General features: G+C 41.5%; 1 protein-coding gene across 8 annotated transcripts in view; it reads left to right on the top strand.

The window, feature by feature from the left end:
• ITIH4 (inter-alpha-trypsin inhibitor heavy chain 4) overlaps positions 1 to 13537 on the top strand; it is a 44638-nt gene that overhangs the window by 23777 nt on the left and 7324 nt on the right. For 3 of the 8 annotated variants that reach the window (XM_039547137.1, XM_039547133.1, XM_039547132.1), the window contains 6 exons: positions 6092 to 6130; positions 6637 to 6663; positions 7296 to 7340; positions 8042 to 8077; positions 11631 to 11744; positions 12392 to 12566. In XM_039547137.1, coding sequence (XP_039403071.1) covers positions 6092 to 6130; positions 6637 to 6663; positions 7296 to 7340; positions 8042 to 8077; positions 11631 to 11744; positions 12392 to 12566 — 436 coding nt within the window. The remainder of the gene's footprint in view (positions 1 to 6091; positions 6131 to 6636; positions 6664 to 7295; positions 7341 to 8041; positions 8078 to 11630; positions 11745 to 12391; positions 12567 to 13537) is intronic. The other 5 variants (XM_039547135.1, XM_039547134.1, XM_039547140.1 and 2 more) reach the window with 3 other exon arrangements.

The following is a 13537-nucleotide window of genomic DNA, read 5'->3' as shown; positions in this document are numbered from 1 at the left end:
CCTAACTTGCCTGGGGACTGCACAAGCTCTCACATTCCCTGAATTGGGGTGGTGCAATCTTTGCACTGGTATATGACTCTGTCCCCTCCTCTCCATAAGCACAATCTCACAGTCCCCCTCCACTGTCTTCAGTGACTTCTTTATTGACAGCTGTTGGGACATGTGCTGGGAACTATGAGAACCCTGCAGTGAGTGCTGTTTATCATCTTGCTTCACTGGTGTAGCTGAAACGAACAGCATTGCAACTTGCAATGGTGATATTTTCTCACATAGAGCAGTCTTGTAATTAACTAGTTTTGCAATAGAGGAAATCTCTGTAACTTTATTTTATCTTCTGGAAGCAATTCAGAGATATAATCTGTAGCATCTACAGTTACTTTGGCAGTAACATGAGAATATGTATTAGAATTTTTGTATTTTTTTAAAAATTATTTATTTTTACTTACTACTGCCAAAAGCAAAGAACAAATAATACTGGTTTGAAGCAAGCCATAGAAGGTGGCCTTAATAGGAACTTTTACTTGTCTGGGGAATGAGAGCTTTCAGGGCATGGCAGAGTAAGGAATGAGGTTTCTTGCCATCCTATGTCTTGTTTAGGGAACTCTGAGAGTAATGCTCCGGAAGTAGGAGGATGAGACTTCTATTCCTTCCTCTCCTCAAGACACTGAGGATATTTTCCCATTCATTTTTATTCTCATTTGGGAATTGTTTACCATGTGTTGGCATGGCAAGGAATTGGAATGAAGAATGGGAGTGAAAGGTGACTTACTCTTTTTCTTGCTTTTTCTCTACAGTGTTACAGCACTGTATTCTTTCTTAACTTTCCCCTGACCTCTTTTTTCCCCTTATATGGGCTACCTGAATGGTGCAGTGGGACTGAAGCTCAGCTAAAGTTGAAAAGAAAGATTAGTGTTCCAAATAAAAGATATTCTCTTGGGTTTGTTTTTTTCCCCTTCTCTGAAGTGGAGAGAAATAGTGGTTTCCTCAGTGGCTGGGAGTAGAAAGGATTTGACTCTACCATTTACTTCCTAGCTATAAACAGCCATTATCATAGAATTATAGAATATTAGGGTTGGAAGAGACCTCAGGAGGTCATCTAGTCCAACCCCCTGCTCAAAGCAGGACCAACACCAACTAAATCATCCCAGCCAGGGCTTTGTCAAGCTGGGCCTTGAAAACCTCTAAGGATGGAGATTCCACCACCTCCCTAGGTAACCCATTCCAGTGCTTCACCACCCTCCTAGTGAAATAGTTTTTCCTGATATTCCCCCCTCCCCCCCACTGCAACTTGAGACCATTGCTCCTTGTTCTGTCATCTGCTGCCACTGAGAACAGCTGAGCTCCATCCTACTTGGAACCCCCTTTCAGCTAGTTGAAAGCTGCTATCAAATCCTCCCTCACTTGTCTCTTCTTGCTAGCCTACCTGTGACTAACTGAAAGCCACGAGTGCAGCAATTCCCAATCAGTAGAACCTGAGGCAGCATGAGTCTTCTGATATGGAACTTCCTGCAGTAAAAACATGGGAAAAGATAAGCTTTTTTAGGACAATCTCAAAAATGGATCATAAAGAACTTGATTATTCTGCAGTAAATGAGGGAAACTTGACCCATGTTTCTTTTGACTTGGTTAGGATTTATTTTAATTTGTTAATAAATCTTATTTTTAAATCATATGACCACCTCTTGTTATGGAATGCCTTATTACAATTCAGCCAGTCAGCCTGTGATAGTCTAATAGGCACATTGTAAACTTTCCCCTCACTTTTCTTTCTTCATATGTCCCCTTCCTGGCTTACAGCATTCCTAGTGTACCCGCACAGCTCGATCAATGTACCCCTATTCTGATTTGCAGCACCCTTGTTATATCAGTTTTGGGCCTATTGAACAAGCAATACTAGTCATGTCAAATCATGCCTTCGTTTTTTGGTTGTTTTTTTCATACCCAAAAATTATAGCATCACAGAAGTAAGCGATGGAAAAACCTACAGACCACTGTGATGTTCCCCTGGTGTTATCTGGACCAGTGATCTGCTAGGTCACTCCAATCCTTGACTCTGGGAGCCAGCCTTACCCTGCTCTGCTGTGAGAACCCCCACTCCTGGGCTGTTCATGCACAGACTTTGGCATATTATAGAATCATAGAATATCAGGGTTGGAAGGGTCTTCAGGAGATCATCTAGTCCAAAGCAGGACCAATCCCCAACTATTTTTTTTTACCCCAGATCCCTAAATGGCCCCCTTAAGGATTGAGCTTACAACCCTGGATTTAGCAGGCCAATGCTCAAACCAAGCTGCTCCTTGGAATGTGCAACTGAATGACACTAGCCAATATCTCCGGTCCCAGATACAACCCTAGGACCCTCCTTCTTGCAGTGTCCAGTTATGTCCACTGGATGCTGCAAGCTTATATGAGTTCATCAATTTAACAAAGAAATTGATATGTACCAGGCTTGTTATCCCAAGGGGAGTCTCTGACATGCTTCAAACCAAATGCACTGCTTCAGGTAGAATAAACAAACAAATTTATGAACTACAAAGATAGATTTTAAGTGATTATAAGTCAAAGCACAAGAAGTTGGATTTGGTCAAATGAAATAAAAGCAAAACACATTCTAAGCTGATATTAACACTTTCAGTGCCCTTACAAACTTAGATGCTTCTCACCACAGGCTGGCTGGTTTCCCTTCAGCCAAGCTCCCCCCTTTGATCAGCGCTTTAGTCGCTTGTTGGTGATGTCTGTAGATGGAGGTGGAAGAGAGAGCCAGCATGGCAAATGTCTCTTCCTGTTATCATGTTCTTTTCTTCCCTTTTGGCTTTGTGCCCCCTTCAGGATCAGATGAGCATTCCCTCATTAGTCCCTGACTGACCAAGGGAAGGGGGGTGACTCACTCAAGAATCCAACAGATCCTTTGTTGCTGCCTAGGCCAGTGTCCTTTGTTCCTGTGAGGCTGGGCTGGGTTTGTCCCATACGTGCCCTGATGAGGTGTGAACTGCCCCTCTGTTCCTGGAGAGTTTTGCCTGGGCTTGTTTTAAACCATGAGGATACATTTTCAGCCTCATAACTATAGACATGAAATTACAACCTATAACATTACCATAACAACAATGCTCAGTGCATCATGAGCCTCCTGAAGACATCCGACATGACAAAATTTGCATTGGATACCACACAATCATATGATAAGGATGAACATGGGGATGCAGGGCGTTCCCCTCAGATACAGAATGTCACCCATTTAATTTCACTGCAGAATGGTTTCCTACAGCGTTATTTAATAGTGCTTTCTCCACTTCTAAGAGATGAGGCTTCCCTCCTCAGTCTAAACTCTAGGGTACAGATGTGGAGACCCTCATGAAAGACCCCCTAAGCTTGTTTCTACCAGCTTAGGTTAAAACTTCCCCAAGGCACAAATTCTTCCTTGCCCTTAGATGGTATGCTGCCACCACCAAGTGAATTAGACAAAGATTCAGGAAAAGGACCACTTGGAGTTCCTGTTTCCCCAAAATATCCCCCCAAGCCTCTTCACCCCCTTTCCTGGGGAGGCTTGAGAATAATATACCAACCAAATAGGTAACCAAGGTGAGCACAGACCAGACCCTTGGGTTTTTAGGATACTAAAAGCCCAATCAGATTCTTAAAAACAGAACTTTATTATAAAGAAAAATGTAAAAGAAGCACCTCTGTAAATCAGGATGGAAGGTAATTTTACAGGGTAATAGGATTTAAAACACAGAGGATTCCCCTCTAGGCAAAACTTTAAAGTTACAAAAAAACAGGACTAAACCTCCCTCTTAGCATAGGGAAAATTCACAAGCTAAAACAAAAAATAATCTAACGCATTTCCTTGCTATTATTATTCTTTCTGTAATATTAGATGTATCATTTCAGTAGGAGCTGGATTGCTCGCTTGGTCTCTCTCTTTGTCTCAGAGAGGACAACAACAGAGCACACAGCAAAAACCTTCCCCCACAAATTTGAAAGTATCTTCTCCCCTTATTGGTCCTTTTGGTCAGGTGCCAACCAGGTTATTTGAGCTTCTTAACCCTTTACAGGCAAAGGAGGGATTTTATGCTACCCTTCACTGTATGTTCATGACACCTTCAGTTCCTCAACTTTTCTGCACTTAACTAAGGATGAGTGGGCACATAGTCAGCCCTATATTTTGCAGTGACAAGTGCAAATACAGATACATGAAACCTCAGCAGATGTCAGTAAAAAATGTAATGTATTTTCTGGGGGAAGGAGAAGAAGAGAGCAACAGTAGTAAGAAACATCTCATTTTTAAAATGCTACCAATAATAAGCGTGATGCTAGCTTGAAATGTAATTCAGATACAGTATTCTCTTTCTCCATTTACTAATGGATGGAGGCTTGCACGCTTATCCTGTTAGTATTCTCACCAGTACGCTACTCTCTTAATTATCTGTTTGTTTGCTTAAAATAATCGTATAAAGGTTTAAATCAACATCAGGCTTAAAAAACACATTTCAGTCTCATGTTTATGATGATGATTGTGGATGTTTCTTTGATACTAATTTACTAACAGAATATGATCTACAGGCATATATATTTAGGACAAAATAGTATTTTAAAGTAATTTTCCTATTTTTAAAAATTACTAAAATTTTAAACCTCTGAAAATAAAATCAATAAAACCTTACAAGTAAGTTGTAGAAAATAAATGCCAGTAATAAACACAATTCAAGGTTTTATACATAGTTTAATCCACACAGGGAATAGATTTCACCATAACATATAAGAACATAAGAACGGCCGTACCGGGTCAGACAAAAGGTCCATCTAGCCCAGTATCTGTCTACTGACAGTGGCCAATGCCAGGTGCCCCAGAGGGAGTGAATCTAACAGGCAATGATCAAGTGATCTCTCTCCTGCCATCCATCTCCATCCTCTGACGAACAGAGGCTAGGGACACCATTCTTACCCATTCTGGCTAATAGCCATTTATGGTCTTAGCCACCATGAATTTATCCAGTCCCCTTTTAAACATTGTTATAGTCCTAGCCTTCACAACCAGCATTCAGCTATATGCATACCAGACTTGTCTACAAAGTGAGATATAACATCACTCTGGATACCTATTTTTGACAGATGTAACTGGGGAAATACATAGGACTCATCCACAGCTCTGGATTCGTTTGTACATGCAACTTGAAAAGACAGTACCTGGCATATCAAATTGTGCATTGTTGCCACAAGATATAATTGAAACCCATAGTTTTGAAAGATTTTTTTAAAAAGAATTAGACATTTATATAGATAAGGAGAATTCTAGTAGCTATATGTGATAGAATAAAAATACATAAGGGACATATAGACATTAGGTGTCTGGGGTTAGGAAAAACTTCCCCCATGCAGATATATGTTGGTGCATAGTTATCTACGCTGGAGCTTTCATGCTATCCTCCAAAGCACCTGGTACTGATCACAATTGGAGAACAGATATTGGACTAGATGGACTACTGAACTAATTTGGGATGGCAACTCCTGTGTTCTGAAAACTATTTAAACAGTAAAATGAGACTATATGGATCGGAAGTAAATCCATATCCACTTAGGACTTTACTGTTGTCACTCTGCTGCATGCCAGAGTCATTCAGAACTCATGGCAGCTGGGATAAAATTCAGATCTTCCTGCCCCAAAAGCTTCCTGCCCCTGCTACTTCAGCTATTGGTTTTTAATCTTCAGCTACCAAAACCAAACTTCTCAACCTTCCAACCTGCAAGTGGGTTACACTAGGAACCAAAATGTGTTATCAATGACTGAAATAGGGAACACTGGTATTTCTTTGGATCAGCCCTTGCTCCTCAAGTCACCTAGCTGTCCAAAGAAAATAAATGTAAGCTATATACAACAATTATATTAATGAAACATTTATTTTAGGGTTTAATCACATAAGTTAAGAAATACAGAGTTAAATTGCCACAGCAGCCTTAACCCTGCTCTTGTGTAATGCACAAGGACATTCATTTGGGAATAAAAAAAAATCCCACATCCACTTTGAGTTCTGGTTCTGAAACTGATAAGAAAGAATGCAGAATTCTTTTAAATTATTGAACTTTTCCTCTCCAGTAAGAAGTGATGGATATTTTGATGTTTCTCTAGCCAGGGGTAAGTGAATTTACAGCTTCAAGTTCATCATTTTTAATGTAATTTAAAAATCAAGAACAGAAATTGCTACTGTGTAAGCAGCAAGACATTCAAGGAGTCTCTAAATCACAGAGGCACTGAAGTAGCTGAGTGACCCCAAAGCCACAGCAATTCAAGCCAACAAAAGACATTGATACAGAAAACAAGTGCATTTAGCTTCATAAAACCAGAAATTGCACCATTGTTCTGCATCCTGCAAGGGGTTAAATGCCCTCAACTTTCATTATGGCCTATGAGGGTGCAGGGAATTCAGATCTATGCAGGAGGCTTTGTAGGATCAGGACCCAAAAGCCAGAATGTCTGCATGCATTCAGGGGACCATCTGAAAGTTTGGAGGAAAGGGTGCTTTACAATTAAAGTATGTACACACGCAAGGGTGGGAGAGATTTTCTCATAGAAACTGCTTCATTCATAATATTTTGCATTGGGTGGTCACTGAACCTTGTTCTTAAATCCTCATGTTTTAGATTACGTTCATAGAGCACCGAAAACTGGTAAGTTACTTTGTTTTGTTGTTACTGTGTTCTTTACCCTGGAGACATATGGAGCAGGATTCCCACCCATCATCATCCTTTCCCAATGACTTTGCACTGACATGTTTTATAGATGACTATATGAGGACACAATTACAGTTCATGATCTTTAATCATAGTGGACCTGGTTATTTGTTTTTATCAGTGATAATTTCTAACTTTTCTTAGTGACATATTTTGTCCTCAGATCCACAGCTCAGTGGATTTGGTACAGTTTTGCTGCGCATGGGGTGGGGTCATGGTTCAAGGGGTCAAGGCCACTGTAAAGAGGCTGCATGGATGGTCAGTGAATCCACTGGCCATTTCCCCATGTGGGGAGGGAGCAAGAGCTGCAAATGCTATTGCAGATTCAGAGCAGCAGCCATGGTGCAGACCCAGTGCTGCCCCATGGGCTGGAGAGGGGAAAAAATACATCTCTTCTCCCTGAGAAATCCTCTCTAGAATATAGGTCAGACCCACAACTACAGGATGGAGAGGGACGGAAATGTGGGCAATATCCCATAAACAGAAAATTGAAAAACTATTTGCTTAATAATACTAATTCCAATTTTAAAAAATCTTCTAAATTTTGGTCTCTTCTTTCAATATATTAGGTCAAAGAGCTATACTGTTTGACACACCAGAACACTCACCAGACAGTACGTTATAAGAATTAATTTTAACTGTGAATTTTGGGGTGTGTGGATGACTCTGAATTGATAAAACAATGGGTGATCTCTTATTTCTCGTCATTGAACTAATCTATCCCAAGTTGGCAGTGACCAAAAATTACCAGCATCTAGTAACTGTTCTGTTTTTTAGGTGTACTTATTTGTTCCTAGTGAGAAGGAATCCAAATCACAAAAAATCCACCATTACAATTGGCAATAACTAAAAATATTGGTCTTGGTCCCAGTATAGACTAAAAAAATGGAACGTGCATGAACACTGTACTACCTTCTTATCTCGAAACAGTGGTCTGTCTAGATCAGGTTGAGAGATACACTTTAGTGGGGTAGATTACTACGCTGGTGTCCATGTTCTTTCTCTTTTGTGGATACACAACATACATTTCCAGGTCTGTTAATCCAGGATCATTCACCAACACTAAATGGAACTAGCACAAATACAACATTTCCAAGCCCTTTCTAACAGGGTTTAGCCCTGAACATCAAAAGTCTAATGTGATATGTTGCTTTTCCTTGGTCCATATTGTGGCATTTATTTTTAAACAGAACTCTCTTGAAATCAGTGGAGAGTTCTGCTTAAAATTATTTGGTACAACATTGTCCCTTATTAAATATTTCAAATGAAAAAAAAAGTTTTATTGAAATGTTAATCTAAATTTTAAACGTTTTAGTTTTCAGGACTGTTCAAACAACAGCACAGCTTCTTAGTAAGTAATATATGTCATAATATTGCTTTAAAACTCTAAATGTTGACAAAACAAGCTACATGTTGTTCACTACAATTAACACATCAACAAAACTCCATAAGGTGAAAACACTGAGAAATGTACCCATTGAATAGGCACCTTGATTGTATCAGGAAAACAAGCTGATTTTGCTTTTATTTAGCATAAATAATAGAATACATTTTTCTCATGAAGATGTTAAAGATCTTTACAAACCGTAAGTAAATTAATCTTCACTACATCCCTGGGAGGGAGTTAGGTAGTATTATTCCCTTTTTACATATAGTTTAAACTCAGACAAAGAAAGATAAAGGGGTTAGTCCAAAGTCACGTGAATAGTCAATCACCAAGAAGTCCTGACTCTTAGCTCCCTGCTCAAACAGATAATAATTTTATATATCTTTTTTATTCTTCACTGTTTGTACTAAATATTCTTGAAACTTAGTGTCTCTGCTTACCATTTTGGAGCTTGACGCTGTTTCCTCTGCAGTCACAGAAGTTTTGCCATTGACTTAAGTGGAAAGAAGAGCCAGGTCCTTTGTCTTTTCTGAAAAGAAAAATACTTATTTCCCCTCCCCTCAGTAGACCCGTCTCCTAAGGCACACATGGAATGAAACAAGCTTCCATAGGAGTTGATAAAGATTATGATGGATAAGCCCCAAAAATCAGGAAATGCCAAAGTTAAGGTAGTATGTACAATGCTAAATCTAGCCTTTGTGCATATGCATGATGATATGTAGCCTAATTCTGATCTTACTTTTGCTTCTGTATATCAGGAGCTAGCTCCCTTAAATTCATTGGTGTTAAATTGGTGTAAGTGAGCAGAATCAGAAGCACAGTTTCTAATTATGTGATCAAATACCATTTCTAATACAATAGTTAGTAATATCATTCCATTTTCTCTCTCATATTGTGAGACACAGTTTGTGTATAAATGATGTGCATGAATTCTGCCTTGCATATTCACAATGGTATGCAGACCAAAAGATGCTACGCACATCCCTAAGGTTGTAGGAAAAAAATGATGTCAATATTATATTTCCCAAAATAAAAACTTCTTTAATTTACAGTTAAGGTTACTTGATGTATTTCCTATCAATGCGATCACTAAACATCAAGGAAATCACCAGTAAAGATGACATTAACATTCAGCTCAACCTTAATGCGTGTTCTTTACCACACAAACATTACAACACCCAATCACATGCTCAGACTTGTCAACTACACAATGTACTCTCTTTCAACTCCAATAGATAATCAACGCATCCTCAGAATTGCAGTCAAATGCACAACTTGAACTTCAACATCAACAAGATTAATATATCTTTCCCATAGACTTTTACTTTAAAAATCTATGTGTTTTTTTTAAAAGAAAACAAAAGAAATTATGATTGTGTGTGTGATTTCAAGGAATTGGATGTGTCCACTGCACAATATTTTATTTATTTATTTTTAATTACTTTCTCTGTAAAAGTAACTATTTTATTTAAAAAGTAATAGATTGAACAATAATTATGCTAAGTGTGGAGGCTATATTCTGTCAATGAATTGTGGAATTTTAATCCTACTTTAAATTTAAAAAATTAACATGTCTTTTAACTATAGAAATGCTTATCAGCACCTTGATGCTACATGGTTGATTTCAGTTATGGCTTTTGTTTAAAACTCAATGACACCATATAGCCATAGGGTTGCAAATCCTCCTGGAGTGGCTGGGAGTCTCTCGGAATTGGCCTCAATGTGACGGTGACTATTAAAAGCAATCCAGGAGAGTTTAATAGGCCAAAGTCCCGTCAGCAGCACAGTGGGGCTAAGGCAGGCTCATTACCTGCCCTGGCTCTACGTTGCTCCCAGAAGCGTCCGGCATGTTTGGCTTCTAGGCGCAGGGGCAGCTAGGGGATCTCTGTGTGCTGCCCCCACCCTGAGCGCCAACTTCGCCGCTCCCATTGGCCAGGAACTGTGGCCAATGGCAGCTGTGGGGGTGGTGCTTGCAAGCAGGGGCAGCTCCCAGAGCCACCTTGCCACCCCTGAGCCTAGGAGTTGGACATGCCAGTTGCTTCCAGGAGCCACCCAAGGTAAGCGCTGTCCGGCCAGAGCCTGCACCCCTTACTTCCTCCTGCACCTCAATCCCCTGCCCCAGCCCTCCTCCCACACCCAAGCTCCCTCCCAGAGCCCGCACTCCACACCCCCTCCTCAGGGCTACCCAGAGGATTCAGGGGGCCTGGAGTCTTCGGCAGCAGGGGGCCCCCACCGCTGAATTGCCGCCGAAGACCAGGCACTGCGGCAGGGGGTCCTTCCACCCCGGGACCCACCGCCGCGGGTCTTCAGGGCACTTCGGCAGTGGGTCCCAGAGCGGAAGGACCTCCCCCCCACCGAATTGCCACGGAAGATGCTCCAGGGGCCATGGCCCCGTGAGAGTTTTCCGGGGCCCCTGGAGTGAGTGAAGGACCCTGCTCTAGGGACACCGAAAAACTCTCGTGGGGGTCCCTGCAAATTGCCCCACTTGCTCCCCCCTCTGGGCATCCCTGCTCCTCCTGCACTCCAACACCCTGCCCTAAGTTCAGCCCAGAGCCCTCTCCCATACTCTGAACCCCTCGGCCACACCCCCTCCCACAGGCCAACCCGCTTCCCCAGCCCTGAGCCCTCTCCCGCACCAAAATTGCCTCCCAGAGCCCGTACCCCCTCCTTCACCCCAACCCCATGCCCCAGGCTCAGCCCAGAGCCCTCTCCCACAACCAAACTCCCTCTCGGAGCCTGTACTCCCTCCTGCACTCCAACCCCCTGCCCCAGCTCTGAGCCTCCTCCCGCACCCAAGCTCCCTCCCAGAGCCCATACCCGCTCCCGCACTCCAACCCTCTGCCTGAGCTCCCTCCCACACCCAAACTCCCTACCAGAGTCTGGACCTGAACCCCCTGCCCCAGGCTCATCCCAGAGCCCCCTTCCACACTCCAAACCCCTTGGCCCCATCCCCCAGCCCAGAGCCCGCATCCCCTCCCATACCCTAGCTCCTGCCCCAGCTGGGTGAAATTGAGTGAGGATGGGGGAGAGCGAGTGATGGAGGGAGGGGGATGGAGTGAGTGAGGGCAGGGCTTCGTAGAAGGGGCAGGGCATGGCCGTGGGGAAGGAGTGGGCCAGGGGTGGGGCAAGGTGTTTGGGTTTGTACAATTAGACAGTTGGCAACTCTATGTAGCCACCTTATACATTTAGTTGCATATTGATTTTTACAATAATGCATTTGTAATTCTTTGGACTTTCCCTTAAGTTTAATTATGCACCTATGTAGTAAATTAAAAATACGAAATAAATATTCTACCCCGCTACAACACCAGCCACTCAGGACTATAGAAAACTACTCATTTACACAACCCTTTTTGTTCTCACTCCTAACTAGAATTCCATTTCCCACATTCTAGAAGGGCATTCTTTGTAGAACCGATTGACTCAATACTACTAACACTTGCAATATTGGCACTATTAGGATTTTTTTTTATTAACATTAAGAGCTCTCTCTTTCTCTCTCTGTCTGTGTTTTTAGCCAACGAATATCCACATTTCCTCTTTCAACTGCCCAGACAAAATGATGTCATTTGTTTAAATATTGATGGTCAGCCGCAAGCTTACATAAACCTAATATCAGATCCTGACAAAGGTGAGATTGCCAAATCTTACACATAATATAAACAGGTAACTATTGCTGGTTAGGAACTTATCAACAAAACATTTTCACTAAAAGGGTTGGTTTGATTAGTGTCTTTGGAAGCTTTTCCTCCTGGGCAACCCACTGAGGCTTCTGATTATGAATACAAATTCTGGGACTTGTGCATGTCCCTAATCTTTACTATATACCAGTATATCTTAACAGATTCGGACTCTAATGTTTCTAGTGCAGACGTGCACATACATTAACAATCCATCAGTCAGATTAATATGGGCTTATGCTCTCATGGGGTGTGGCTCCCTCCAGGCACCACTGGCCAGGCTGCCTGTTGCTGCCAAGGTCAAGAGTAATCTGCGTAAGACATATGTCCCTGCAGGTCAGAGGGCATATATGCTGCCATTACCATTGGCCCCAAATGACTTTTCCATTACTGTGGCCATAGAGGACTTCTGGAGAGTAAATTCTGCAAATGTGAATAGGAAATTGGAACAGGATGCAGCCCAGGAGCTGAATTTTGGCCCCTTAAATACAACACACTTACAAAAGAGCTGTAACAATAGCTTTTTTGTTTTGGTTTGGTTTTTTACTTATTATTAATATTGTGTCCCTTGACTAGTCTACATTAATGGCACTTTCAGGAGTCTCTGTGACTGGTAAGCTTGGGAGAAATAGAAATCACTTCGTGCTGTTTGAAATTACCAACCTGGATCCTCATGTGCAACTCCGTGTATCAAAGGAAGGCACTGTGCTGAGCTATGGTGGTCATACCACCAAACTCCCATGGACAAAGTCTGCTTCCTCTACAGTCCAGGGGTAAGAAATGTCTTAATGCATTTTCCTTTATTTAAGAGAGAGTGAGTCTGACTTCCACTTAACTCTGTCTTCATTTGTACACTCATGATTTTCTGGATTCAAATAACCTCAGACCCAAGTTATGTATTTTAGATGTCTACCTGACTATGTCCAGATATCTGGTAGTTAGGCAATTAACTAACCTAACTGAGGCCTGTAATTATTTGTACCTACACATTGCAAGTGCGAAAGGGAGAGATTGGATTGAATGAAACATTTTCATAGGGTAATAAATAGTTTCTGCCTGCTCCTACTTAGGAGTCAAAATATTTATCTTCCCAGAAAGAGACTTTGATCCAACAACGTTTTATTTGAAAAACCTTTGTTCCTAATTTGCTGAAAGATTGCTGTCAATTTTATTTTTTCATCTAATGGATATTGGTGCACCAAAGTCAACCAGTTGCTCTCATTCTGTGTTTATTGTATTATTACAGTCTTATTGGTTGATACCAAATGTACTGTGTGCTTCACCCGACCCGATCAGAGATCACATATAAAGTACAATTATTAAAGTATATTGCACTTTCATAAATAAGTTGTTTTTAAAAAAGCTGAGATTTTCTCGTTCCTAAAATTTAACATATCTTATTCCTAAAAATTTATGTTTAGGCCTTTGACAGTATGAGTGAATGGCGCAGATAGTTTTGTATAAGTATCTGTAATTTTAATACATTTCTGCTGTTTGAGAACTGTGTTTTAAATTTTATTATTGGATTGGCTAACTGATTTAGTTAGCATACCTTACCAACACACAAAATATATGAATTCAAAAGCAGGGCCGCCCAAAGGGGGGGGGCGAGTGGGGCAATTTGCCCCGGGCCCCACAGGGACCCCCACGAGAATATAGAATTCTATAGTGTTGCAACTTTTTTTTATGGAAGGGGCCCCCGAAATTGCTTTGCCCAGGCCCCCTGAATCCTCTGGGCAGCCCT

Source organism: Mauremys reevesii, linkage group 7 (assembly GCF_016161935.1).
Source record: "Mauremys reevesii isolate NIE-2019 linkage group 7, ASM1616193v1, whole genome shotgun sequence".
Taxonomy (NCBI): Eukaryota; Metazoa; Chordata; order Testudines; family Geoemydidae; genus Mauremys; species Mauremys reevesii.
The sequence above is the reverse complement of the archived record's forward strand: the minus strand, read 5'-3'. Positions and strand labels throughout refer to the sequence as shown.